Raw genomic sequence first — 25,376 nt, 5'->3', positions numbered from 1 at the left:
TGGAAAGGCTTCCAGGCGGAGGGGAGGGAATCATGTCATGAGAGGTGATGACACAGCCTAGCAGACGTTATTCACATCCACAGCGGCGAGCAGTGAAACTTCCAAGCCGCTGCATCCCACACAGGAATGAGAGAGAGAGAAAGAGAGAGAGAGAGCCAAAGATAGCTTCCATTCTCTCTCCCCACTGTCCTCTTCTTCTCCTTTTTCTTACTTTTGTTTGTGGATGATGGGATTTTAATCATGTGGAAGGTAAGAGAGCCGGCAGAGGAAGAGGAGGTAGAGGAGGAGGAGGAGGGGGAGAGGTGTGTGTGGAGGGGTGTGATGCTTGTTTTGTTTCCTCAGCGGGAGTTTAGGTGCGTCTGTTTTGTCTGAGTTTACTCTGAGTCTCTGGGGGATCCTTGCATGCTCATGGGGGAATTCTCAGCTGGAATGAGGAGCGGATGCGTTGAGCGCCGGCGTCACTGGAATGATAATGATAGAGCAGAGGCTTAAGGGACGGAGCCAGTAACTGTAGCTGGAGCCATCTGTACCACCGCTTCTGTGAGTCCCAACTTCTGCACAAACAGTTGCTGCGTTTGAGAGTCTGTTTCAAACATATGGTGAGCAGGAATGACTCACTTATTCCTGATGTATAGGCCCGGATACTGGGAAGTCTGTCCTTTGAACGCATCGGTCCTCACTGTTTCTGAGTTGTGAATAAGTTCGGTTCCTAAGAGTGGAGATAGGGGTGTGTGTGTGTGTGTGTGTGTGTGTGTGTGTGTGTGTGTGTGTGTGTGCTGGGCAGACGCGTGTGTGTGCTGACCTGCTTACGTCGGACAGAGACACATAAAGACAGGAGACAGAGCCTTGAGGGATGTTTGAAATATGTGTAAGGACTTTGAAGTGTGTGTTTGGGCAGATGTGTGTGTGTGTGTTTATGTGAGTGTGTATTTGACTTCAAACGTCCTAAGTATGCGGTGTTTTACAGTGAAGTGCACAGCTAGTTTGACACTTTGCAGGATGTGCCAAAAGTGCCAAAAGTCTGATTATTAACACATTGTCTTTGATGTGTGCGTGTGCGTTGTCTGTGTTGTCACGCATGTCACTGTTGCATGGCGGCGTGTGATTGTGTGCGTTTGTGACCCTGGGTTATTCCGTTTCACAGCAGCTCCTGAGCACCGAGGCGTGTTGAGTAGGTATCCGAGTGTGTGTGAATGTGTGTGTGTGTGTGTGTGTGTGTGTGTGTGTGTGTGAGTGACTCATGTGTGCTCAGGCGTGTGTGGGACAGCTGGCTGCAACGGGCTCAATGATACTCCTGATCCCTCTCACCTGCTCCGGGTCACGGGGTTCAAGGAAACCCACATCCAGGATTTGATTTTCGAAACAGAACAGACAAAATAGCTGGAATTCCACTGGCCAGGCCGTCCTGTGACAAACCGTCCACGTGGGATCTACTTAAGCATCTTGTTTTGGAATCAGACGTGCAGTTGTCAGAATTCCGACCGATATAGCAACAATGCCATTGTTTCCGTCTCCTTCCTCCGGCACATCCCGTTTCTTGGATCCTCTTTTCTTTTCCCGACTGTGGGAACCGCGTGGGTAAATATAGCAGATACGGTGTTTTCATTCGGTTTCCTGTTTCGGGAGTCGCATTGTGTTGTCTGTCACTTGTTTGCGGAAGGATTGGAACACAGCGTTCCCAAAATAAGGTCAAGTTTTATTCTATGTTTACAGTGTTTCTTCTTCTATAGCATTGTTAGCGTTTGTCGTCTGCAAACTCACAAAACATGTACATGCTGCCACCTGCTGGACTGGAGGGGCCTACAAAGCAGGTCGTTTTTAACTCAGTCTCCATCCTCGTTGGCAATCTCTGATTCCCCCATTCCCCGCCAACACTTCCTGTTTCCTCACCAGCGTGACGTTTGTTTGGGAGGTACAGACTCTTATCTTTCTCTCAAATTGGTCCATTTGGTCTTCAGAGCGCTGCCGTTCGCCCACTTCAGAGGCTCGAGGGGCAAAGTGCTAATTGCTATCCAAACATCTTTCAGAAGGACAAAAAAAAAAACCGATTGGGATACTTTTTTTTTTTTCGCGGCCCAGTTGAGTTAATTTTGTTTCACCCCACTGCGTTCTTTAATCACCAGCCGGGTAAGATGAGAGCGCGGCGTTGCCACGGAGACCTCAGGAATGGCAACAATATGCACAAGCTGTTCGGCGAGGACTTTGGCAGCTGGTGAAGTCCTGCCGAGAGGATAAGTGGCTGCTCAAACTTTTGTCACATGAGGATCTGCTTTAACAAAAGATCTTCTGTGCAAATCCAAATTGAAAAAAATGTGATATTACTCGAGGGGTTTAGCATATTTGCAGTAATCAAAGTTAGTTTAGAGAGAAAAGCAGTAAAATAGGTGGATGACTCTGACTTTAAAAGTTAAGAGAGGCTTCATCCATGAATTTCGAGCGGTCAATGTTTAATCCTCGTTACTCACACATTTTACAATGCTGCTCAGACTCAGCCTGCATAAATCTTGTCATACTGAGCTGAATTTGTCACTCAGCATCAAATGCAATACATAGTTTGGTGTTTTTTCAGGAGAATCTGGTCTTAAACTAGCACATTTTTAGTTAATACTTTTAAAAATGTTATTGCCGGTCTAAATTTATATGCAAATCAAGTCTTTGTTCATAAAGTTCGAGAGTTTTTGCAGCTACCATACAGACAACATTGTACACCCAAGATGCATGCCTCAACAGTAGCTGATTTCTGCAGCTCCTCCCCCTGGCTTGTAGACGATGCGTTGAGACTCGGGCTCTCATGTTGGCTTCAACATTTTTGTCTTTTCAGGACAGAAGATGTTAAATCTCTCTCTCAATCCTTGCTTAAACGCTTTATCGGTTTGGCCGTTAGAAGCTTAATGACCCCTGCCTCTTTGATGATCATGGTTTGAGCGTCTGATACAGCTTCGTTATTTTTCTCCTCGGCCTGTGAGCCACTGAGGTCGTTTGATATGCAGTGAGGGCTTTTGGGTAATCTGCACCAGACCGACAGATGTTAAAAGTCAGATCACATCACCAGCAAGAGTTCAGTACCGTCACGTTTGGCGACATTCTTTCCTTTCTAAGTTGAATGTAAACACACTTCAGGTCTTCCTGTGTGCACTTTGCTCTCTCATGTCACCTTCCATACTCAGAAAATGCACGTGCAATTGTAAACACACTCCTCAGCTGTCCAGATGTGACTTTTAGGAGGTTCAGAGCTCTGAGCAGGGTCGCTTCAGGCACGCTGAGGTCAAGTCAAGGTCCTGTGTGTGAACAGCCGATGTTTGACCCGAACACATGAGGCACAATCCGATAACTTCCGGGCTGATTCCCTGGATCACATTACATCAATCCAAACAATCTCACACAGTGTCACTTAAAGCTCTCCACTTCAATTCCTATCATTATCTCCCCACCACTGCTAAATACAATCATTTGACGGACAGGCGATGGAGGGAATATGTTCTGCACGTCCTCGTCTGGTTTGTCATATAAATCGGAGACGGACCCGCCACACCTCGTCTCTGTGTGTGGCGGTGGCCGGGTGAGCAGATCGTTGACCCTGATTTAACGTGTCCTTGACGGTGGCAGACTTGTTTTTGTCTTCTATAATCTCTGTCCCTAAACGCCACATCTCATTTCACAAACTGGGTCACGCAGGCACGATCCCAGACAGACCCTGCCGATTGATGAGATTGGCACACACACACACACCCACACATCCACACAGCGGCAAACGCCACACTTTCCTTAATAGACAGACTATGACCAACCAATCCTGTTAGGTGTGACTGACCGTTTCCAAACATAAAAGGCTGTGATTGGTCACAGCCAATGTGGCAGGAAGAGGATTATGGATAAACGTGGCGGGGTGTCTGGAATCGGACAAAAGGGTGGTGTGTGTGTGTGTGTGTGTGAGTGAGTTGTTGATGGAGTGAATGTGGTCTATGGTGGGTTTATTGGAGTTGGTTGTGGAAGCAGAGGAGGAGAGGATGGTGGACAGAGATGAGGAATTGGATGTCCTGTTGTGTTATTGTTAATGTAAAAACTTATTGACTAACTTGGAGGGAATTTCCCCCTAAAATCATTCAATTGTAGCTTCTGCTGTATGACTGAGATCAACTCGGCCCAGGAGGTTATGTATTTGCCTCTGTTTGTGTGTGTGTGTGTGTGTATTGGCAAGATAACTCGAAAGGTTATTGGCAGATTTTGAGGAGATCCTTAGATTAAATTCATTACATTTTTGACCTTATTTTTAACACTACTTTTAGATCATAGACAACCATTCAGACTTGTTAGTCCTGTGATAACACAAGTTTACCTCTAGATGGTAGCAGAGACTAAGGATGGTACAGCCAGTAGTGAACGTATCTTGAACAGCCACAGAACTCCATCCAGAACAGTTCAGACATGATTGAATATTGATTAAGATTAATGTCTTCTAAACTTAAAAAGAGAGATATCATACAAATTAATATGAGGAGGCTTTCAAGGCTACCGAGTCAGCATCTATATATGGAATGTACACAGAGATGCAGGTTTGGGCTAATATGTTGACTTATTGTAATGGGAGAGACATGTTTGGCCTTGGTGGAGGTATGAGCTCTCTATCCATTTCTCTCAGCCATCCTAATTAGACCAGCTTGCTTTCTGCTTCACTGAGTTATTTTGTACACCTGCTGGCTCACACTCTCCGCTGCAGAATACACAAGTAGTCGACATGGAACAGCTCCAGCACAAACTGCAAGATTTATCACAGGGCAGCAGCCAAGATGAGTGTTTGCGAGGAAACACTGTGGAAATCTATATTTTGGTGTTTGTGTGCAGCCAAAATCCTTTTCGTGATATTGATTTTCCATGACCGGCGTGGCCCTGAAAAGACAACTTGGTCTCCACGAGTGCACAGGGTCAAAGGTTAATCTTTTGAACGATGTGATGGAAGCAGATTAATCTTATTCACAAGCGCTAATCCCATAAGCAGCCGAGGGATTCTTGGACATATCGGGGTAAACAAAAATGTTGCAAAAGCTCACATGTCATGAAATTCAGACGTCGGAAATATGAGAACACAAAAACAAAAAATGTAAAAGTCAATAATTGATATTCAGGATGTGGGATGAGGTGAGATTCACAGCTTTAGTTCTTGTGTTTTCGCTGCTATTTTTGGAACAAAGAGGGAACAATCGCACAGTGACACACACACACACACACGCACACACACATGCTGCATGCTGATTATGTTAGCTAGGTCAATGGGTGTGACCTACTTATCGGCCGGGTTGCCACGGTCGCTCAGCTCAAACCCCCCAAACTATCCGATGATAACCTCCCTCCCCCACCTTCCTACCTCCAATGTTATTTTGGGGGTTAAAGTAACGTTTGGCTTGTTGCTATAGCGCTCAAAGCGATTTCACGCTACGTCGTATCATTTTCTGTTTAAATCGAGCTGACTCGGCTCCTCTGTAACCTTTTTTCCACAAAATTTGTTGTACCATCACGTGGTTTAATTGTTGATTTCGGTGGAAGAGAGATGAAGTAAAAGTTCCCCTGCGGCTGAGTTACGTAGAAGCAAAATGAGGGAAATTGGGGGAAAAATCTGTAATTGATTATAAATGTGGATTTGTGTCCGAGTGGAATGGAAAGAAGCAGAGAGGATTCCAACAGTTGATGGCCTGGAGCTATTGATTATGCTCGTTGTGATGATTATATCTGTTCCTTTTGGTCTACAACTTGTCAACAATGTCTGTTATAAATCCTCAGAATCCAAGTTGTTTCCTTCAGGTTGCTTATTTAGTCCAACCAGCTGTGCTCTAAAATAGTTTTTCAACAAGCACATATTTTGGATGTATTCGTGACATGAAGTATATTCAGTTAACGTATTAATTACAGAGGAGTGGTAAAAAAAAAAGTCTTCCTTGTGGAGAACATGTAGCTTCTCTCTCGCCTCGTCAGTTTTAGGGAAAATGGATGGAAAGAGCTCCCGTGAAAGATTTAACAGCTGAAAGTGGAGAGAGAAGTCGTGACCTGCTGGGACCAAAAGCTCCTGAAAGATTTAACAGTGCAGCGCAAATTGACAGATTTAGATCCCCAGAATGCTTCCTATAGATCCTCTTTTGTAGACTATAGATCCACACAGACGCCTGATAGAAGGGAAGTGAAGGAGGACACACACACACACACACACACACACACAGTAACTTCCAGTAAATGTACGTAGATGTTTGCAGTAATGTACATAGCTATGCTGTATTGTCGTGATGCATTGTCTTAAAATGTAAAAGCAAAGGGATCACTTATTATTCTCAACATGAATCAATCATGAAGTCGCTGGTTTGTTCTGGTCCTGCGGTGGGATTGAATCATTCCGTGGTCGCCTCACATGCAGAGAATTCCACAGATGGAATCCAGTGGGAAGACGGTGGCATTCAGCTTCACATCGCCCCCCGCTGATCAGTTCCGGTATTGACGGCTCAATGGTGCCCGCAGGCTCTCTGAAATGCTGGCAGCTCTGACAGTCGATATGGTGGGAAAATAAACACTCAGACTTCCTTCCTCACCCTCCTCCTCCTCCTCCTTGTCCTCCTCCTCACCCTTCTTCCCTTTTCATCACTCCTTTCCCCTCTCCTTCCCTCTTTTCTTTTACACCTCGACTCCATGCTTTTCACACATTTTCCGCCGCCTCACCTTTGTGATTGTGTACCTTTTCGAGTGTGTGTGTGTGTGTGTGTGTTATTGTGAGATGGAGGTGTATTATTCTCCTTCCTTTCTCCCCTCCTTCATCGCTGACAGGTTTCTCCCCCTATTCAGCATTAAGCTGTCAGATTGCCTCCGTCTAACTTTCCTGCCATTGTCACAAACTTTACTTCCTGAAGTCGCTACTACCACCGCGTAACGCCATCCGTCCACATACGTCCTGTTCTACTGAGCTCATTCACTCACTCAGCTGAAATCTGGAACACTCACAGAGAAGGTTGTTCAGGACGTCTGGGTGACATTTGCTTGATCAAAGTTGTCGTATCCGCTGGCACCCCGGGGCCCCCTGCTGGATTATTTGGGTAACGGCTAATTCAAACTGAAGGGTTGCGATGTCTCTAACAGGTTACGCCAGTCTGCATGCATCCGTTTGAAAGTTATCGAGAGTGAAAACGTGCTCAGCTGTGATTTCCCCGGTGCTGAGTCAGCGAGTCTCAGCCTGACAGGGAGACATAAACAAAGGGAGGAATCGCTGCGATGGGAGATGTTTCTACTCCTCTTTGGGTCATCACCGGCCCACACACTGCAGCTCTGTGTGTGTGTCTGTGTGTGTGTGTGTGTGTGTGGGATCTGATGGTGCATATTCATCGTCAGCACTAATGCCTGTGGACAGTAAGCAACGAGCTGTGTGAGGGCACAGAGAGTTTAGCTGTAACTCAATGATGTCGTCTCTCTCTGGAGGGTGCGCCAACATCGCTACTTGTAACTGTTGCAGAAGTTCATTCAAAGAAGGAGTGAGTGAAGGGTGTGTATCGATCTGTGCGCAAATGTAAATACCAGAGTGTAAATACAGTGTGTGTGAGTGTATAATTGTAACCGTGGGTGTCTTTTTTGTAGCTAATAAGCTCATTTAATACTCAATAACATCGCATTTAATAAGACATTTAACAGCTCTCAAATGTCTCCCGGATTGTCGAGAGCGAAGGACGGCGTAAAGCTGGAGAAGGGCGGAGGAAAGACGATACAGGCGGAGAGGGGATAGACGATAAGCGAAGCAGAAAAGGAAGCCGAGGGAGGAGGGGGGGAATGGAGCCTGGGGGGGTTGTCAGTCAGTCAGCGAGACGCTCCGCTCAGCAAACAGTGACATCTGCTGAACGTTCCACACACTGGGAATCACAGAGGATAGTATCTTTCAAAATGACTCGGGCCTTTGTTTGAGCTTCTCTACGTCCTGTTTGCGCTTCTCTTATCTCCTTCTTCTTCAACCATCCTTTTCCCCCGTGGAGATTGTTCGAGTTTCTTATTGCCATGGTGATGAATATGAATATGGTGTCAAATACATCAGTATAAGAGTATGTGGGAGTAATTTGTATGGTGTTGTTTTGTATGGTGTTAAGTACCTTGAAGTAGCATCATTCCATCTGAAATCCACATTGCAAAGCCTCAACACAACCCACAAGCCCACTTTAGGTGAAACAACCTGTAATATCACTCACAGGCAGAGTAGCTGAGGAAAGATAAAGTATACTGGTTTGAAAGATCTTAAAGGGTTCTGCTGGTCCAATCGATGTTATCATCGTCCGTTGGAAACTCCAGCTCTTCACACTCCTTCCTTTCTTTAAGTCCGGCCTGTATTTTCAGCAGCCTGTTGAGCTCTGAGCCCTCACAGGAGAGCAGAAAGGAGTAAGAGGTTAAATCTGTTTCACTCCATCTAATCATGAATCCCTGTCATTTAATCCTCTTCTTCTTCTTCTCTCTCTGGCTTGCAGACGGCTGAGCGGCTCTCCTGGATTTCGGTAACGCTCCTCCTCGTCCCCCCTGGACTCCGCTGAGCAGGATGGACACTCTGGAGTCGGAGCTGACCTGCCCAATCTGCCTGGAGCTCTTTGAAGACCCACTGCTGCTCCCCTGTGCTCACAGCCTCTGCTTCGGCTGCGCCCACCGCATCCTCGTCACCAACTGCGCCAATAACGAATCCGTTCAGAGCATCGCCGCGTTCCAGTGCCCCACCTGTCGATATGTCATCTCCCTTAGTCCTGAGCGTGGACTAGAAGGACTCAAGAGAAACGTGACCCTGCAGAACATTATTGATCGCGTCCAGCGGGCCTCGTCTTCAGCGGGGCTCCCGCTACCGTTAGCGTTCGCCCTGCCCCACAGCGGGCCCAACTCTCCCGGGGAGGAAGGGAGCAATCGACTGGCGCTGGTCCCCGTCAGCGCCGCCATGTCCAGCCCAGGAACGCCTCCGGAGCCGGTCCAGTGCCAGTTCTGCGAGCAGGACCCGCCGCAGGAAGCAGTCAAGACGTGCGTGACTTGCGAGGTGTCGTACTGCGAGGAGTGTCTCAGGGCGACACATCCCAACAAGAAGCCGTTCACTGGCCACCGCCTCATCGAGCCCATGCCCGACACGCACCTGCGAGGCCTCCAGTGCCTGGAGCACGAGGAGGAGAAGGTGAACATGTACTGTGTCTCTGACGACCAGCTCATCTGCTCACTTTGCAAGCTCGTCGGGAGGCACAGGGACCACCAGGTGGCAGCACTGAGCGACCGCTACGAAAAACTCAAGGTAAGAACCTAATCATCATGATTAGGCTGCATTGCTCCAAAGAGCTTATTTGTTTTAGTGCCATTATGTCAATGTCTGCCCCCTGGTGGATGGGAGTTGAAGATACCCCTGAAGTTTTGCCCCCCAGAGTCCAATCTGGGTAATTTTTCACAAGACATACCAGCCAATGTGATTTTTCACTCCCTAGCAACAGAAAACGTGTTGTCCTTGATTTCTTGCTGATTAGAAACCTATAAATGACCTAATGAAAGCTTTTAATTACAATTTACAGACACTTCTTTTATTACCTTATTTTCTTTTGTATTTCCTCCTTCCTGTGTGAATAAGATGATTGTCAGGTCGATTGTCAAGGCGTTTGAAGTTAAATATATTGCGTGACCTCTTCTCTTAATTAACCTGCTGCCAGTTTGAAGGTTAATTAATCTTAAAAACGAGCATGGAGGTTATAGTTAGAGGCTGTTCTTTGTTTAACACATAAAGTATGAAAGTTCAGTTTAATCACGCTGTGCAGCCTTAAGTTTCTTGTTCCTGTCCGTTATTGAGTGAGATTTGATCGTCTCACGCTGATTCGGTATCTCATCGGGAATAATTAAACATTTAACATAATGGCTGCACCTCGCACGGTGCCAGGAGCGCTTTGTCACAAACAGGGACGCGGCGTGACTACTGAAAGCGTAGTTAGCGAAGAGGCGAGGAGCATTTGGGGTTAATGAGCGCCAGTCGCCTGCTGGGTGTAGGTGGGGTTAATGAAGCGTGGCTAGTACAGAGTGTGTGTGTGTGTGTGTGTGTGTGTGTGTGGGTGGGTGGGTGTTAGGATCACTTTAGAGAGCATTTAGGTGAAAACAAAGTCATGTATATGATCAGTGGTGTAAAGTTACTCAGGAGTATTATTTAATTATACTACTTACATATGTTTTGGCTGAATTTGTATTTAATTATTTGGGAGTAATCTTATTCTCTCTACTGCTTTTGTCAAAACTACAACAAAGAGAAAGAATAAAGTGGTAATGCCCCTAAAAGGAAACATAACAAGCATGATGTCATACTTTGTTTACTGTTACCGGGCGCGCTCATTAGAGACGCACAGCCGCTCAGATCACTGCACACGTTCAGAAATGTAGTTAAGAATGAATATGTTTTCGTCTGTGTGTATTTTTGGCAGCACTCTGCACTGATGAAGACAAAACAATTAGATTATGAGCTGCTGAGGTACAGGAAGACGAGAGCAGATGGAGAAACAGTATGTGTGTGCCCCCCTCCCCCCTCAGCGTGTGTGTATAGACATATACACACGCACACACACACAGACAGGAAACAAAGTAGGCCAGGTTGAAGGGGACTAGACCACCTGTCCTCCCCTCACACTCCTCACGCCAGCCCTCTGACACGTGCCACACCTTCACACACAAACCACAGATGAAGAGTGTGTTGGCCCGGAGCTGACCTCCAAACTCTGCACGCCAGTAGAAAGGGGACAGAGCAGCCGTGTGTGTGTCTGTGTGTGTGCGTATGTATGTGAGAGAGAGTGAATAAATATCAAGAAATGGAAAATGTTCCTTCTCATTTTGTTCTCATCCATATGTAGCATTGTTCCTCCACACACACACACACACACACACACACACACACACACACACACACACAAACACACACACACACACACACACACACACACACACACACACACACACACACACACACACACAAACTGGAGTGGAGTATAACGAGTGTTTGCGTTCACTTTATTGAGGTCATTGTGTTCCTGCTGCAGTCAAGTGTGTTGTTATGTTCGGATGAAACGCGGCGTCCATCAAACTCAAACTCAAATCGCATAAAAGACCCAAACCATCATCATCATCATCATCATCGTCATTTCTTCCACATCTGCGTCCCGTCAGCTATTTCTGTACCGCTGAGGCTTTACGATCAGCGAGCCCGAGGCGAGTTTCAGAGTGCATTCTGTTCACGTCGGGTCACTTCACTTCACTTCACTTTGCTTCACAGCTGTAAATATGTGTGTGCGTGTGTGTTACATTCATCTTCTGGCACACTTATGTAACACACAAGTTTATGCGCAAAGGTTGTTGTCGTTTTTCTTTTCCATTTTGGGAATTTTGGCTACTTTTGGTGGGATTTTTCATTCCTTGAGATATCACGAAAAGAGGAATCTCACATGATTGGAGCAGTTTTTATCATCAGTGTTTCTGTGTGTGTGTGCGTGTGTGTGTGTGTGTGTGTATGTGTGTGTGATAAGTGCTGTGGAGGTTATTGTGGACACACCCATCCTTTTTCGGGAGATAAAATTACCCCCCCGACACAGGAAGTAGACGGACAAGGAGGCTGGAAATAGCTTTTAAGGTCCTTGGTGGAGAAACATCCTTGAGGATAAAGTGTGTGTATGTGTTTGTGTGTGTGTGTGTGTACTTGAGTTTCAGATCATTTGTTATATTTGCACAGTAATCCCTTTCCTCCAATCAGACGTCTTTGCTCGCTCAAACAGCACATTCTGGACCAACGGAGACAATCAAACATTCAGACACAAATGTGTTTTCATTATTCTCGCTAATCTTTATTCGTCTTTTGTCCTGTGTCTCTTTCATTCGTCTCCTCTTGTACTCAGACGTATTTATTCAGTGCTAACGAGCATTTCCACCTTGAAATTTCCTTCACAGGAACTTTTTGGCGACAAAACTTTTCAGGGCTGTGTGGTTTTAAAGGGAAATCTCTTAAAGGGAAATACATTTACGTACATGTTGAAACGTTGATGTCCTCCAATTAAGAATCTAGAGTTTAAATGCGTCTCTGAAAACCTTTCTGAATGAAGGTTTGTTTCATTTAGGTGCTTTGAGTCCAATCAAGCCTTTCCTCACAAAGTTTGTCAGGCTGCAGAGAAACAGAATCTTGTTTGTATCTTAATTCCTGGACATACAACTAATCAGCACCTCTATGCACACTGAGTGAACAGGCTCTTTTACACACTGGTTCTTTAAGAGCCTGCTCTGTTCTGATTGGCCTGTTGCATCATGGATTTTTAAACATGGAAGTTGGACAAACAATCGCACATATCTCTCTTGCAAGTTAAGATTTGATGCTTTGACAATGATCGACCCCAATTCAGACGCTATAAAGTATGTTACAATAGCAACACATAGAGTCTGCCCCCGTGAAAACCCTCTAAGCCTCTTTAATTGACTGCATGTTTCAGCTTATTCTTAATATTTCATTCCATTTTGTGATACATCATTGCTTTTTCGTGCCACCTTCTTATCTGATTCATACGTCACAGTGTGTTAAGTATATTTGTGCTTGTAAAAATGTAGTTTTCTTTTTGCATTTGAGTATACATGCCTGTGTGTGTGTGTGTGTGTGTGTGTGTGTGTGTGTGCACGTGTTTTGATTTGCTGTCATGATCATTTGTCCTCTCATCGTCCTTTAAGAGGTTTATTTTTATCTTTACAGATGACACCATAACACCAGAGACATCTTCCTCTCCCAGCAGGCCTTTGTGCCGCTCTCGCTTTTATGTGTCATCACCGTATTAAGGCCAAACATTAAGCCACCAGTCACATGCACACATACACCCACACACACACATATATGCCATCCATACCTCTGTCCCGTCTCATTTGTTGTTTGCGCTTGATTCCGAGCTGCTTCTAATCCGCGACATTGCAGGACGACTGAGCTTTGCTTACACGTGTGGCTACAAAGTGAAACCTGTGCAGACAGTGAACCCAACATTTGTGCGTAAAAACCGATCCTGATCGTGACGCCACATCTCAAAGGCTTAAGTGCGCTTGGCTTGGCAATGATGCGATGGTAAAGTCAACAGCTTGTGCCCCGACGGATGAGCAGAAGAGAAGGAAAAGTAGGAATAGCAGGGAGGAGCGTCTGGGCACGGCGCTGACGTACTGTCACCTGTTTGCCGGTTCATTAGCCGAGAGCGCCTCGGGCTCTGGCAGGGGGAAGCTTTTGATGCCGCTCGGCCGGGTTTGCGCTCGGCTCAGTGCTCAGCAGAGAGGCTGTCCCAGTCTAGTTTGAGACGACTCGGCTGGAGCTCGAACGGGACAGGATGAGGAGGCATCAAAGGGACGATGGGCTTCCAGAGGTATGTGGTAGCTGGACGTGCTCAGGGAAAGAGATGGAAACTAAGGCAGTGGAAATATGGAGACGGTTGGTGAATCTTAAAACGGAGGACGAGAGCTTTTAGTGTTCATTCCATTAGATATTTGTGTTTTTCTCCTTTGATCTCCTCGTTGTATTTACTCCTGTGTCTTCCTGTCCTTACTGTCCTCTATCTCTGTCTCTGTCCCCCCTCTTTCTCCCTCCCTCTCTCTCTCGCTGTCCTCTCTCTCTGTCCTCTTTTGTGTCTTCTGCAGCAAGCCCTGGACACCAACCTGAGCAGCCTGATCAAACGGAACAACGAGCTAGAGTCTCTGATGGGGAAGCTGATCCAGACCTGTCAGCATGTGGAGGTGAGACCCTGTGACCTCAGGAGGTCACTGCTGACCCTTGGCGTCTGTGTTCACATCTACACCGTTAGGCTGCTGTGGAAATGTGTTATATTACAGTATTATCTGAAATGCAAACACATCAAATTACAGAATAATAATATCATAATATATATGTTTGATATTTTATTAAAGTTATTCAGGGTTAATTTTAAGTTATTGTAATGTATTTTTAAATATATTTATTTTGAATGTATTATATTTTTCAAAATATATATAACTAGAAATAAATTATTATTATAATATTAATGCATAAAAAAATATTTTGAGAAATAATTTTAAATCATGTTTAAATTGTCAACAGAAAATATGATTTCCTTACATAAATATTTACTTTTCTTGTATAATTCTCCAATAACAGCTGAATGATGTATTAAGTGGAGCAATGAACTTACATTTTTAACAGTTAACACGTATTTCTACGTAACATTGCAACATCTGTTTTCCTCTGTGTGTGTGTGTGTGTGTGTGTGTGTGTGTGTGTGTTTATCCTGCTTTAATGCGTCATCACAGGATGATAACAGTGTGTGTGTGTGTGTGTGTGTGTGTGTGTGATTCTGTCAGTCTCTGCATGTTCCTGTCATTCTGACCCACGCAGAGGCAGAAGGTCTCTCTGATGATTGAATAGATTTAACTTGTGCATCATGTAAAACTGGGAAACATACACACACACACACAAACACACACACTTTGATCCTTAAGAAAAACATGCACACATTTTTCGTGTTAAAAAATGAAGTGAAATGAATAAATGATGCTGGAAGGAAGCAATAAAATACTTGACCTATTTCTTTCCTTGTGCGTCATTCTGAGCAGCCACACACACGAAGCGCCACAAACTCCACATACAACACAAAACGTCACATTTTCTGCAACCTTAGACGAAAACAAAGAGTGATGACCTCAGTGAATACTCTTTGTTTAGTGGGTTGTGATTGTATCAGACGTGTAGACACCGTCGCCGTGGTAGCAGCTTGCCGTGCTGCTGCTGAATCCTTCTGAATATTTCACGCTGGTTGAATCTGTTTGCAAGACGTCCCAGAGACTCCAGATGATCCCACAGCTTCACACACGCTCACAGCAAAACTGACATCTGCTCTTCGCCGCACGCTTTTAGTTGGGATCTTTACCTTTATTTGTACTAATTGCATGTTGGAAAATGCAGCAACAGGGAGACCAATTCTTGATGAAATGCAGTAAAGTAAAAGTCCTGCTGCTTTTTACCATGCCAAGTTAAAAAGGTTCAGACTTTTTAAACGATAAGATGTAGCAGTTCAGCTCGTCTCACATAAGCAGAATGAAATAATCCAGGTGGTTAACTGTTTCCCTTGGCAACAGGGTCGGCGAAAAATCACGTAAGTGTTGTCTGCAGTGCCATTGAGCAATGCGCAGGCTGTGGATGCCTTTCCGAGTCGTATGGCTCCGTGTGGAAAAGCCAAACTACTCCCCATTGTGTTGTTATTAAAATACCTCTGTGTGTGCGTGTGCGTGTGCGTGTGCGTGTGCGTGTGCGTGATGTGTGATGGGCTCAGCAGCGTCCCTCCCTTTCACGCTTTGCCGCAACACAAACTCGCTTTACAAGGTGTCGAAGGAAACGCTGGGAAACGGCCGCAACCAGAAACAACGAGACCTGCTGCCTTTGGCAACGAAAAACAACTTTTATAGCCCCGTTTCTACTACAAAGTGATTCAAATACCTGCCGGGGTTCATCTGAGGGTTGTTTTGGGGCGTTTCCATTACCAGTTTTGCACACAATTTAAAATGTCGACAAAGGTCAAACGCATACTAGCCTTTATATTGAGTGGCACCACTGAGCACAAAGAGATGCTGCCTCATCTTGTGATAACCACAAACCTGTAAATTGTTGAGCGGATTTTCAGCGAACCACTTCAGATCTTACCTCTGTATCCCTCTGTGTCCCCTATAATTTGTCCTTAACTAAGTTTACCTCATGCTCTTTGTCCATCCATTCCTCAGGTGAACGCGTCCCGCCAGGAGGGCAAGCTCCTCGAGGAGTGTGACCTTCTGATCGACATCATCCAGCAGAGGAGACAGATCATCGGCAGCAAGATCAAGGAAGGGAAGGTGAGGCGATTCATACCTCCAACAAGGACAAGAGGCTTGTTTGTTGCTGCTTAATCGTAGAAAAATGTGTGTGTGTGAGTGTAACCGCGACCATGGGGCAGATGTAAGGAATTCAGCTGAGATTTGCCACTGTTGTAAAAACAACCACCTATCCCCCTCACAGACACACACACACACACACACTCTGTAAACTCAAATAGCTGCTTGATCTCTGTAAACTCGCACAAACACACACTCCTGCCAGACACACTCGATGGTACGTCCTTCAGAGTGGAGTGCAGCACTCCTCCAAAGCCCAGCTGACATGAACCTTATCCCGAGCAGAGCGCTGACGTGTTTGAATCCTACAACACGTCACGGACAGACGGCGGTCCAGGAGTGGATCCCACAGCAGACGGATGGGCTAGACGTTACTGACGATATCAGTTCTTAACCTACAGGCGATTGAGTTACTTTTTTTCACCATTATCTTTCACTTAATCAGATTTTATTATTTTGAACTTCAATAGAAACTTTCAATAGATTTGACATGAGAAATTAGATTTTTAGGATCCGCACCTCCGACCTCAATCTTTTTGTTCAAATTTCTGTTGCCCCGGTAGACAAATGAATGATGCTCTAATCAAGGCAAAGAAACTGATGTAACGTCATATAAACACCATCATTAGCTTGAAACAGCATTATTAACTTAAAGATGTCTGTTTATTTGATCAACAGGAACACTTTCATCCTCAGATTAGTTAAATAAATAAAGTAATTGTTAGAATTTGTGCCTTCAACTCAATATCAGTCCAAATTAATATCAGTATTTAAATGTAAGCTTCATCATTTCTCATCTGAATCCCAAGCACTTCTAAGTCGTACAAACACACTCGTAGTTTGTTTTCTTTGGGTCATAACTTGGTGGAAAAGTTAAACTTTACATTTTTGGTTTATTCAATGATTACCAACAAGGCGAAATGCGACCTCTTCAAAAAATTCCAGCGAAGTCAAAATACGAGACGAGCAGAGGTCAAATCAAATCCACTCTGTAACTTTAGCTGACCATGACAGACGTGTGTATGTGAGTGTGTGTGTGTGTGTGTGTGTGTGTGTGTGTGTGTGTGTGTGTGTGTGTGTGTGTGTGTGTGTGTGTGTGTGTGTTTGTGTGTGTGTGTCTGCCCTTTGTCGTAACCTTCCCATGTCTGAAGTGTAACGATTAACAACACATGAGGAGAAAGTCTGGATTTGACCTTTCTGATCCTGTGGTAGCTGCGGGCTACAAACTGCTGACATCCACCTCCAATCATCTTGTCAGATTTGATTATGTTCTCATCCCTAAAACCATCAGACCTCCTCACCCATGTAATCCAAATCCGTTAGACATGAGCACTGAAAACGATGGCGTTTCCTTCGCCTTCACCAGGCTCAGCGTCTTCGGAAGCTCGCCCAGCAGATCACCAACTGCAAGCAGTGCATCGAGAGGTCCTCGGCTCTCATCACGCAGGCTGACCAGACGCTGAAGGAGACCGACCACGCTCGCTTCCTGCAGTCCGCCAAGAGCATCAACGAGAGGTCAGACGCCACAGCCCACACGCTCACATGCCCACATGCTCACAATCCACACGCCTGAATTATTCAGATTCCCCTCCCTTCACTGAATCAGTAGGAGGAAGAAGAAATATTAATGTCTGAATGATTAATCCTGTTGCTAAGATGTTATAAAATAATAAAAAAAATTGTTGAATAACCCTAGGGTTTCCATGGCGACTGCATCAACCCAAGTGCTGATCCCTGAGATCCACCTCACAGACACATTCGACACCTTCGCCCTGGACTTCACCAGGGAGAAGAAGCTGCTGGAGAGTCTGGATTACCTCACCGGTAAACCTTCATCCCTTTGGGACAAAACACTTCTCCAGCTTGTTTCAGGAGAAAACATTTTAAAATGATAAGATTTTGCTCATTTGAGGCTTGAATAATAACCAATTGACCTGTTTTTATTGTAAATTCGGACCCTTTCGAGCTTTTTATTCCATTTTAAAGATCTGCTGCCATCATCTTCATACAGCCCACGTACGGAAACATGTCAGATTCTTTTTCAATGTCACTTTCCCCAGAGGCCATGCCACCGTCGGCGTATGTATTACGGGCAAATAGAGGACGAGAGTGAGGCGTCGTGTAGAGTGGCTGTGAAGGTCTGAACAAATGGCCCGGCCCTCCGTGATGTCGGGGGTGGGAGGGGGTGGCTTCTCCAGAGGGCTTTTTGACTCACTGAATCACTCTGAATCACTCCAATATGTGCAACCACTCATGACAGGAGGCTGAAGGGTGAAGGAGGAGAGGAGGAAGATGCTTCACAATCAATCGTAGATGGCCCTTTGTATATTTGCTTGCAACCTGATTCTCTTCCTGTTTCTTAACTGCCCGGAAGGCTTCAGGGCTGGAATACAAAAGACCCAACGCTCTTTTGTACAGGAATCTATACAACAACATAACAGAGTGAATCTCCTTGGGTCAGGACAAAGAGTTACGTAACAGTGATGATATGGAGAGAATGAAGAAGTAAATCTCTTCCATAGTTATAGTTAATGGAACCAATGTACCACCGGGAATTAAAGTGCAAACATTTATTTATCTTCTGGTCATGATAACTTATGTAGATACATTATTTCATATTTTTGGTCCCACGCCCTTTTGCCCCTTTTGCATTAACAGCTGCTCCCCAATGTCATCATTTTACCTTCCCATTGTCTTTTCACTTCTTGGTACCTTCATCCATTCTCCTCTTCCCCCCTCAGCTCCGAATGCTCCGTCCATCAGGGAGGAGCTGTGCACGGCCTCCTACGACACCATCACCGTCCACTGGACCTCCGATGATGAATTCACTGTGGTGTCCTACGAGCTCCAGTACGCCATCTTCACCGGGCAGTCCAACATTGCCAGTGAGTGTGTGTGTGTGTCTCTGTCTCTCTCTCTCTCCCTCTCTCTCTCTTCCTCTCTCTCTCTCTCTCTCTCTCTCTCTCTCTCTCTCTTTTTAAAGAACAACTGTAGGCAGGTGAGCAATTTACAGTAAATCTATTTTAGTAGCGACCTCAGAGGTCCCACATCCTGCATATATCACACATTTACCCCATATTCATCCCGCCCCAGCCGGCGCGGCCTGTTCCCGCTCAGATTTATAGCCATGCTGGCGGCGGCGCTCCGGGGATGGTGCTGATATCTGTTTGTCTTGATGGTCCATCCTGTGCGTGTGAAATATCGCTGCAGCTATCAGAGCGATCGCCGTTCGTCTGGCGTGTGTGTTCATCACTGCAGGGGATGAGTTTGAATCCTTTTTAGGAGAGTCTGGCATTACCTCTTGTGCCATCCTGAGGTCATGATTCCAAAGTTGTGAAAAGTAAATGTTTGCCTCACAGCACAGACGCCGCTGCGGCAAAATCAATCGGCACTCGTCTGCTTCCTGTCAAACCAAAACTAGCATTTTTCTAGATTACTGAAGATGCTGTGATCTTCCTCTCCTCCCACCTTCACATCGCATTGTGTCAAAGTTGTCGCTGATGGCAACTACAGAACCTCACACACTGGAGAATTCCCCACGTACTGTTTATCATGAGTCACTGTGCAAACCTCGTTGTATTACAAGAACGCATCGTCCTGTGTAACACAAAGCTTTAATTTAATATCACAAACACACCCACAACATTCTCACTTATCTCAGGTATTTCACAAAATTCAATGATTCTGTTTTGCATTTTTGTCTTTATTTGTTGTTCACATATCAGGTTTGGACTCTTAAAGCCTCTAAAAGCTCCTCTTAATGAAGATTGAAGTTTAGTTTGGACACAAATATGTTCACCATGTCATTGGTTTGGTTTGAGCGTAAATAAACGTTTAGCTGCACATTAAAGGTGTAATTTCAAGTTTATTTAAGGATTTTGTATATCCTCTCAAAGTGAAGAATGTGGCGTGACACAATAAAGCGCTTTTGCTGTTATAGAAACGTCTTTATGTGACATTGTGCCGTTATAGAAGCGAGGGGCAGCTCGTTATGGAAGCTCCTCATTCGTCTCTTTATCGGCCAAGCTTTTTATCTCCACCGCCGGCTCGCCAACAAAGAAGCGAGTGGCTGTAAATTCCTGTGAAAATTCCAACAGCGACGGGAGCCACTGCAGTGCTGAGCTTCGGGAAGGAAATTCACACACACATACACACACACACATGCACACATCATTTTGCATAATGGCGTCAACAGGAGGCGACGGAGTGTGCTGCGTTCAGCTTTAGCAGGCCGAGTGACACACACGCATACACACACGTACTCACACCGCAATGCAGCCAACGAGGTGTGAAAGATCTCCTCCTGTGCTTCTTCACACCCACTCACCAACCCTGCGAGGCCCCCACAGGCTCAACAAACAGCCAATCACTGTCGACTTAAACGAAGCATTTCCTGTCTGAAGTCTTAACTTTTCTGTATCTGTATGTGATCTGTATCTTCTCCCCCCAGGTCTCTGTAACTCCCTGGATAGTTGGATGATCGTTCCGAACATCAAGCAGAACCACTACACGGTGCACGGGCTGCAAAGTGGCACCAAGTACATCTTCGTTGTCAAGGCCATAAACCAAGCGGGGAGCAGAAGCAGTGAGCCGGGAACGCTGAAGACCAACAGTGAGCACGGAAATTAACATTTCTCAAATCAAAGCCTTTAATTACTGTGAAATACTGCAGTATAAGGTCAATTTCCATACGTTCAGAATTCTACTTCAGTTCCCGCTTTAGTTTCAAAAGTGAGGCAATGTTACAAAGGGTTAAATTCTATTAGATTTCATTAGAAAAGTGTTAAACCCTTAATCTAAAAACTATCTATGGAAGTAGAGGAAAAAGTTCAGTATTTCCTTCAAAAACTTTACTTTAGCACAGAAGTCTTAATAAATTCATGAGTTTAATTTGTGAAATAATTAATTATGTCTATAAATATGAAGCTAATGAACAGGTCATTTTCTGTTCTATAAGTCATACCGTGTCCGCTCTCTCCCCTCGCACCAGGCCAGCCCTTCAAGCTGGACCCCAAATCGGCTCACAAGAAGCTGAAAGTCTCCCACGACAACCTGACTGTGGAGCGGGACGAGGCCACGTCCAAGAAAGCCCACAGCCAGGAGCGCTTCACCAGCCAGAGCAGCTATGGCGTGGTGGGCAACGTCTTCATCGACAGCGGCCGCCACTACTGGGAGGCTTTGATCGGAGGAAGCACGTGGTGAGTTTGAGTGTTGACCCCACACAGATGAAAGTGAGAGCAGAGTGGAGAGTTGGAAGAGTAATCAAAATCCCTGACCGTCTCCCCCTTTGAGGTACGCCGTGGGTGTCGCCTACAAGTCGGCCCCCAAGCACGAGTGGATCGGCAAGAACTCGGCCTCTTGGGTGCTCTGCCGGTGCAACAACTCGTGGATGGTCCGCCACAACAACAAGGAGCTGACCGTGGAGCCGTCGCCCCACCTGCGGCGCGTGGGGGTCCTGCTGGACTACGACGCCGGATACCTGACCTTCTATGACGCCGTGGGCTCCCAGCACCTTCACACCTTTCATGTCTCCTTCGTCCAGCCCGTGTGTCCCGTGTTCAACGTGTGGAACAAGTGTCTGACCATCCTCACCGGCCTGCCCATCCCGGACCACTTGGAGGGACTCGAACCTCACAACTAAAGGACACAGAGAGTAAATCAACCTCAGTTACTTTGTTAAAGCTCCACTAGATGAGTTTTTTGTCAATCCTGGATAAAAACTGAAAAGCAATCAAATCTATTTTAAAGTTTCATATGAGTGCAGTCAAATTGCCACCTTAGAAATGGATCAGAGTTCTAAAGCTGATTACACTTGAAGTTTACTTTCTTCATGATGACTTTTAAAGTAAGCACGCTTCTGGTTTCTGTTTCCCTCTCCTCACAGGCTCCAACAATAGCCAGACTGCAAGGATGAAAGGAATCCTGAGTCGAACCAGATGAAACCAGGACAAAGTGGACAATTTTGGGGCCAGAACTTCCTGTTCTGAGGTACTTTGGACCATCGTAGGCCAGAAGAGCCGCAAATCAATTTGTAATTTTCTGTTCTTCCACCTTATCTGATGTAGCACTTTGAAACACCTTGGAACAGCACACACACTGCGCACCCGCATACACACCTGCACACACACACACATACACCCAGGAGAGTCATAGCGGCCAGAAACTGGTTGTATATTTTGTACATTCTTGGCATTTTCCACTTCAATTTCCCTTGTTCATCAAAAGGAACCAAAGCAGCCGCCGCGGGCCTTTCAGATGTCCAATTCTAAGTTTAAAAAAAAAATGCAAATTATTATTTTTGAAAAGATTTCCATATATGCAGATGATGTTCTTGTTTTTGCACGTTGCTTATATTTTATGAATGGTTTTGTGGTAAACCCTTAAATTTTAACTCATTTTGGTGCAATTAACTCGGGTTCACATTGGGAACCTGTTTGAATTATGGCGTTAATGACATATTTTCGCAGTCATATGAGTCCAAGCGGGTTTTAGCGGAGGTCCTTCTCTTTCGGGATATCCTCTGAATACGTCTTTTCCCACAGATCAGAGGGTTGGTGTGATAACGCAGCCATGTACACGCGGGCCCTCGGACCTGACGCACAGTGATGATGTCATTGTATGTGCGCCCCCAACTTATTTTTTAATATTATTCCCTAAACTCTGCACCTTAAGGAGCATTGAGCCATTTCACGTTTTCAGGAATTCCTATGTGTTCACTCTCCTGCCATAAAACTTCCCAACTTCCTGTTTTGGATTTCGTCTTAGCGCTTAGTAAAGGTGTATTATTATGTGTAATATTACCTGTACTGATGGCAAACGTTTCACGCTTCAACTGGGACTTTATTGAAATCTTCCCGTAATAATATTTGTTAATGATAAGATGGCGCTTGAGTGTGTAAAGAAGAAGGATTTGGTCTGTGTCTTTTCTTTTTAATACCAGGTACAGTTACAGATATTTGTCTTCCACACGTTGGTTGGAGTAAATATAACAATTTATTGTCTAATGCTGTGTTTCCTTGGCAATAAACTGAGCTGTGCGTTTCACAATATCTAATACAGATATATAGTGTTTAATTTAATGCTTCCATTTGAACGTTATGACCATTGTGTTATATGTTCTGTCTGTGTGGAGAGTTTTACAGAAAAGAGGACGCGAGTGTCACTGCGTCACTGTACTGAGATAAGATAAGAAGGAGGAGAATAAAGAGGTGATGTCGTGATTCTGCTCTTTGTGAACTTTATTTCATTTAACTTCCTGCTTGTTCCTCCATTCACACAGTAAGAAGATGTCAGGGTGTTGACAATACAAGCAGAGGAGTCAAGATTTCTACTCTTTGTTTTATCTCACTAATTTGATTTACTAGATTAAAGCTATTCTGTCAGAATTTTGATCTTGTCATCTTTATGTCAAATGAATACTTAGTAAGTTATTTTTACATTACTTCTACAACTGATAATTATCATAATTGTAATTTACTGAGCTGAAACTGAGCAGAAGTAGTGAGTCAAAGGTGACATATTGGATCATAATTGAGTCACACCAACCATGCATGAGACTCTTGATTGTTTTTCCTATAATTTGACATGAAGATCCTGGATCACAGCTGCATTCGTCTCCCAGCAACACTACAGAGGAATTTGCCCGTCATTTTCTTGAAGCATTTACTGAAGCAGCTCTGCTTTATTTTCCTTCCCCTCTGCTGAATCCTCCTCTTGTCAAACTCCAAGTTTAGACCCCGACTGCAGTTTCCTGCAGAGGAGGAAGTTGTTGAGTTTATCGTGTGAGCTTCCTGTAGACAGGAGGGTCTCTTCCTGGTTTACAGGAAGCGATTGTTCTTGGATGACAAAGTTCAGCAGGATCCCACCACTGGACAGCTGCAGCTGTAAACCAACCTGAGAGCCAAGTGATGGGAGCAGGCGAAAAGACTTTACCCACGCTGAACAAAGACAAACAACAATGATTTCCAGGCCGCCAGCCTCTGATAATGAAGGTGTGTGAAGTTTGTCTGTGTGAGATGTCATTCAAAGTACAACACAATGGATATGTAGAATCGAGATATGCAGATACTACTGGAATATGACCATATTAATCGTTCTCTTTGCACAAATATTAGTTAGAATTTATTAAATTATGCCTTGACAATGTGCAAAATTAGGATAGTCTTGATTCAGCCTGTATCAGAATAAAGCTTCCAGGGCAGTTTAACACCTGTGGCTTTGTCCTGCTGGATGCATTTCTATATTTGCTAACGACAGTATATTTATATTGTATATGAAACTGTTTTTGTATGCGCATCATAGGAGTGAGTTTGCCTCCCAGCACGACCAAGAATGAGGTCATTTGTTGTTGGCCGGATAAATCCGTCTCATTGCGTTTACTTTCCAAAAAATAAAATTCCATGGCCTTAAATTCTGACCTTTTCCGCTGCATTAATGCAATTTAAGCTACGCTCAGCAGTTCTATGTGCTTACTGACCCTCACCTGTTCCCATACGAGACTCTACATGACATTTTCAAACAATCGATAACTTAATGCATCTTGGGATTTTTTTTGCCGTTCGGCCAAAACGCGGCGCAAAGGTTGAGCGGCGACTATTTTATTAACCTTTATCTAAGGGAAGGGGGTTTGCTGAGCGTGCGTGTTGTTTCTCCACGCCTGCTTTGGTTCGCACACAATATTCACACTTGAGAGCGCTGGTGTGAAGGCCAGCTGGTCGAAGGCGTGGACGAGGGGCACCTTGGTTAAACTCCAGCAGGTACAGAGGCTCTTTCTATTACAGTGTCGCCTTTTCCCAATGGGTTTATGGATGCGACCTGGTGACTTTTCCCCTCACAAGCCTGCTCTGATACCCGTTAGGCAGGCATTGTCCCACTTCTGTGCATGGCGTCAGGCCAGACTCAGCTGTGTGTGCCGCATCTCCCCAGTGTTTGTGCCGCACTGCTGGAAGTATACTCGAGGCTCTCTGTTCCCCAGAGTATTTGGTTGTAGCCGAGGCCACGGCTCAGTGAGGTAGACCAGACTCTCTGGGGGAGACCTCTATAGGGTCTTACTTTGTCGACGCTTGTGTGTGTGTGTGGGTGTGTGTGGTAAGTGAACAAACATGAGTGCACACCAGTGGCCACTTGCTGGTGACAGTTTTCCACTGGAAGCAAAGGTCCATTGGCAGCATTTGAGACAAGTGCAGAGGAACAGGAATAGTAATTCCCACAGGAGTGGAACTGAATGCACAACAACACAGGCTGTGAGGAAGACGATGGCAGCCACAAATAAATATATTCTTCCTGAATTTAAAAAAATGAAAAATAAAAATGAAAAATCTAATTTAGCCTATCCTCCTCCCACCACCTCCATTTGTTTGTCTAATTGATGCTTTTAATGTATTATTGTATATTGTTATTATTTTACACATTATTTGACACATTTTCTCCCTTTTTCATTTGAAATAAAATGTCATTTTATTCACTCTTAT

At 44.9% G+C, this 25,376-nt stretch overlaps 1 protein-coding gene across 3 annotated transcripts; it reads left to right on the top strand.

Moving 5' to 3' along the window:
- Window positions 1-23,126, top strand: LOC143002388 (E3 ubiquitin-protein ligase Midline-1-like). Of its 3 annotated transcripts, none has more exons than XM_076152466.1 (11): window positions 1-249; window positions 8,478-9,271; window positions 13,651-13,746; window positions 15,760-15,867; window positions 17,273-17,421; window positions 17,603-17,730; window positions 18,648-18,791; window positions 20,357-20,518; window positions 20,897-21,104; window positions 21,199-21,559; window positions 21,791-23,126. In XM_076152466.1, the coding sequence occupies exons 2-10, from the start codon at window positions 8,546-8,548 to the stop codon at window positions 21,545-21,547; spliced, it is 2,070 nt and encodes a 689-aa protein (XP_076008581.1). In that variant the 5' UTR covers window positions 1-249; window positions 8,478-8,545; the 3' UTR covers window positions 21,548-21,559; window positions 21,791-23,126. The 3 variants fall into 3 exon arrangements, with proteins under 3 accessions (XP_076008581.1, XP_076008582.1, XP_076008583.1); XM_076152467.1 differs by lacking the exon at window positions 1-249 and adding an exon at window positions 394-540; XM_076152468.1 differs by lacking the exon at window positions 1-249 and adding an exon at window positions 2,660-6,538.
- The last annotated feature ends 2,250 nt before the right edge of the window (window positions 23,127-25,376 follow it).

The sequence above is a fragment of the Genypterus blacodes genome, unplaced genomic scaffold (genome assembly GCF_046128005.1).
Source record: "Genypterus blacodes isolate CSIRO-AG114 ecotype Tasmania unplaced genomic scaffold, CSIRO-AGI_Gbla_v1 ptg000056l_1, whole genome shotgun sequence".
NCBI lineage: Eukaryota > Metazoa > Chordata > Actinopteri > Ophidiiformes > Ophidiidae > Genypterus > Genypterus blacodes.
This window is presented reverse-complemented; position numbering and strand designations above follow the sequence as displayed.

What these genes read in the sequence shown, in the direction of transcription:
- LOC143002388 (XM_076152466.1), top strand. Translation starts at nt 8,546, where the DNA reads ATGGACACTCTGGAGTCGGAGCTGACCTGCCCAATCTGCCTGGAGCTC. An exon ending in ACCGCTACGAAAAACTCAAG is followed by an intron (nt 9,272 to 13,650) that starts GTAAGAACCTAA and finishes TGTCTTCTGCAG; the next exon opens with CAAGCCCTGGACACCAACCT. An exon ending in CGGGCAGTCCAACATTGCCA is followed by an intron (nt 18,792 to 20,356) that starts GTGAGTGTGTGT and finishes TTCTCCCCCCAG; the next exon opens with GTCTCTGTAACTCCCTGGAT.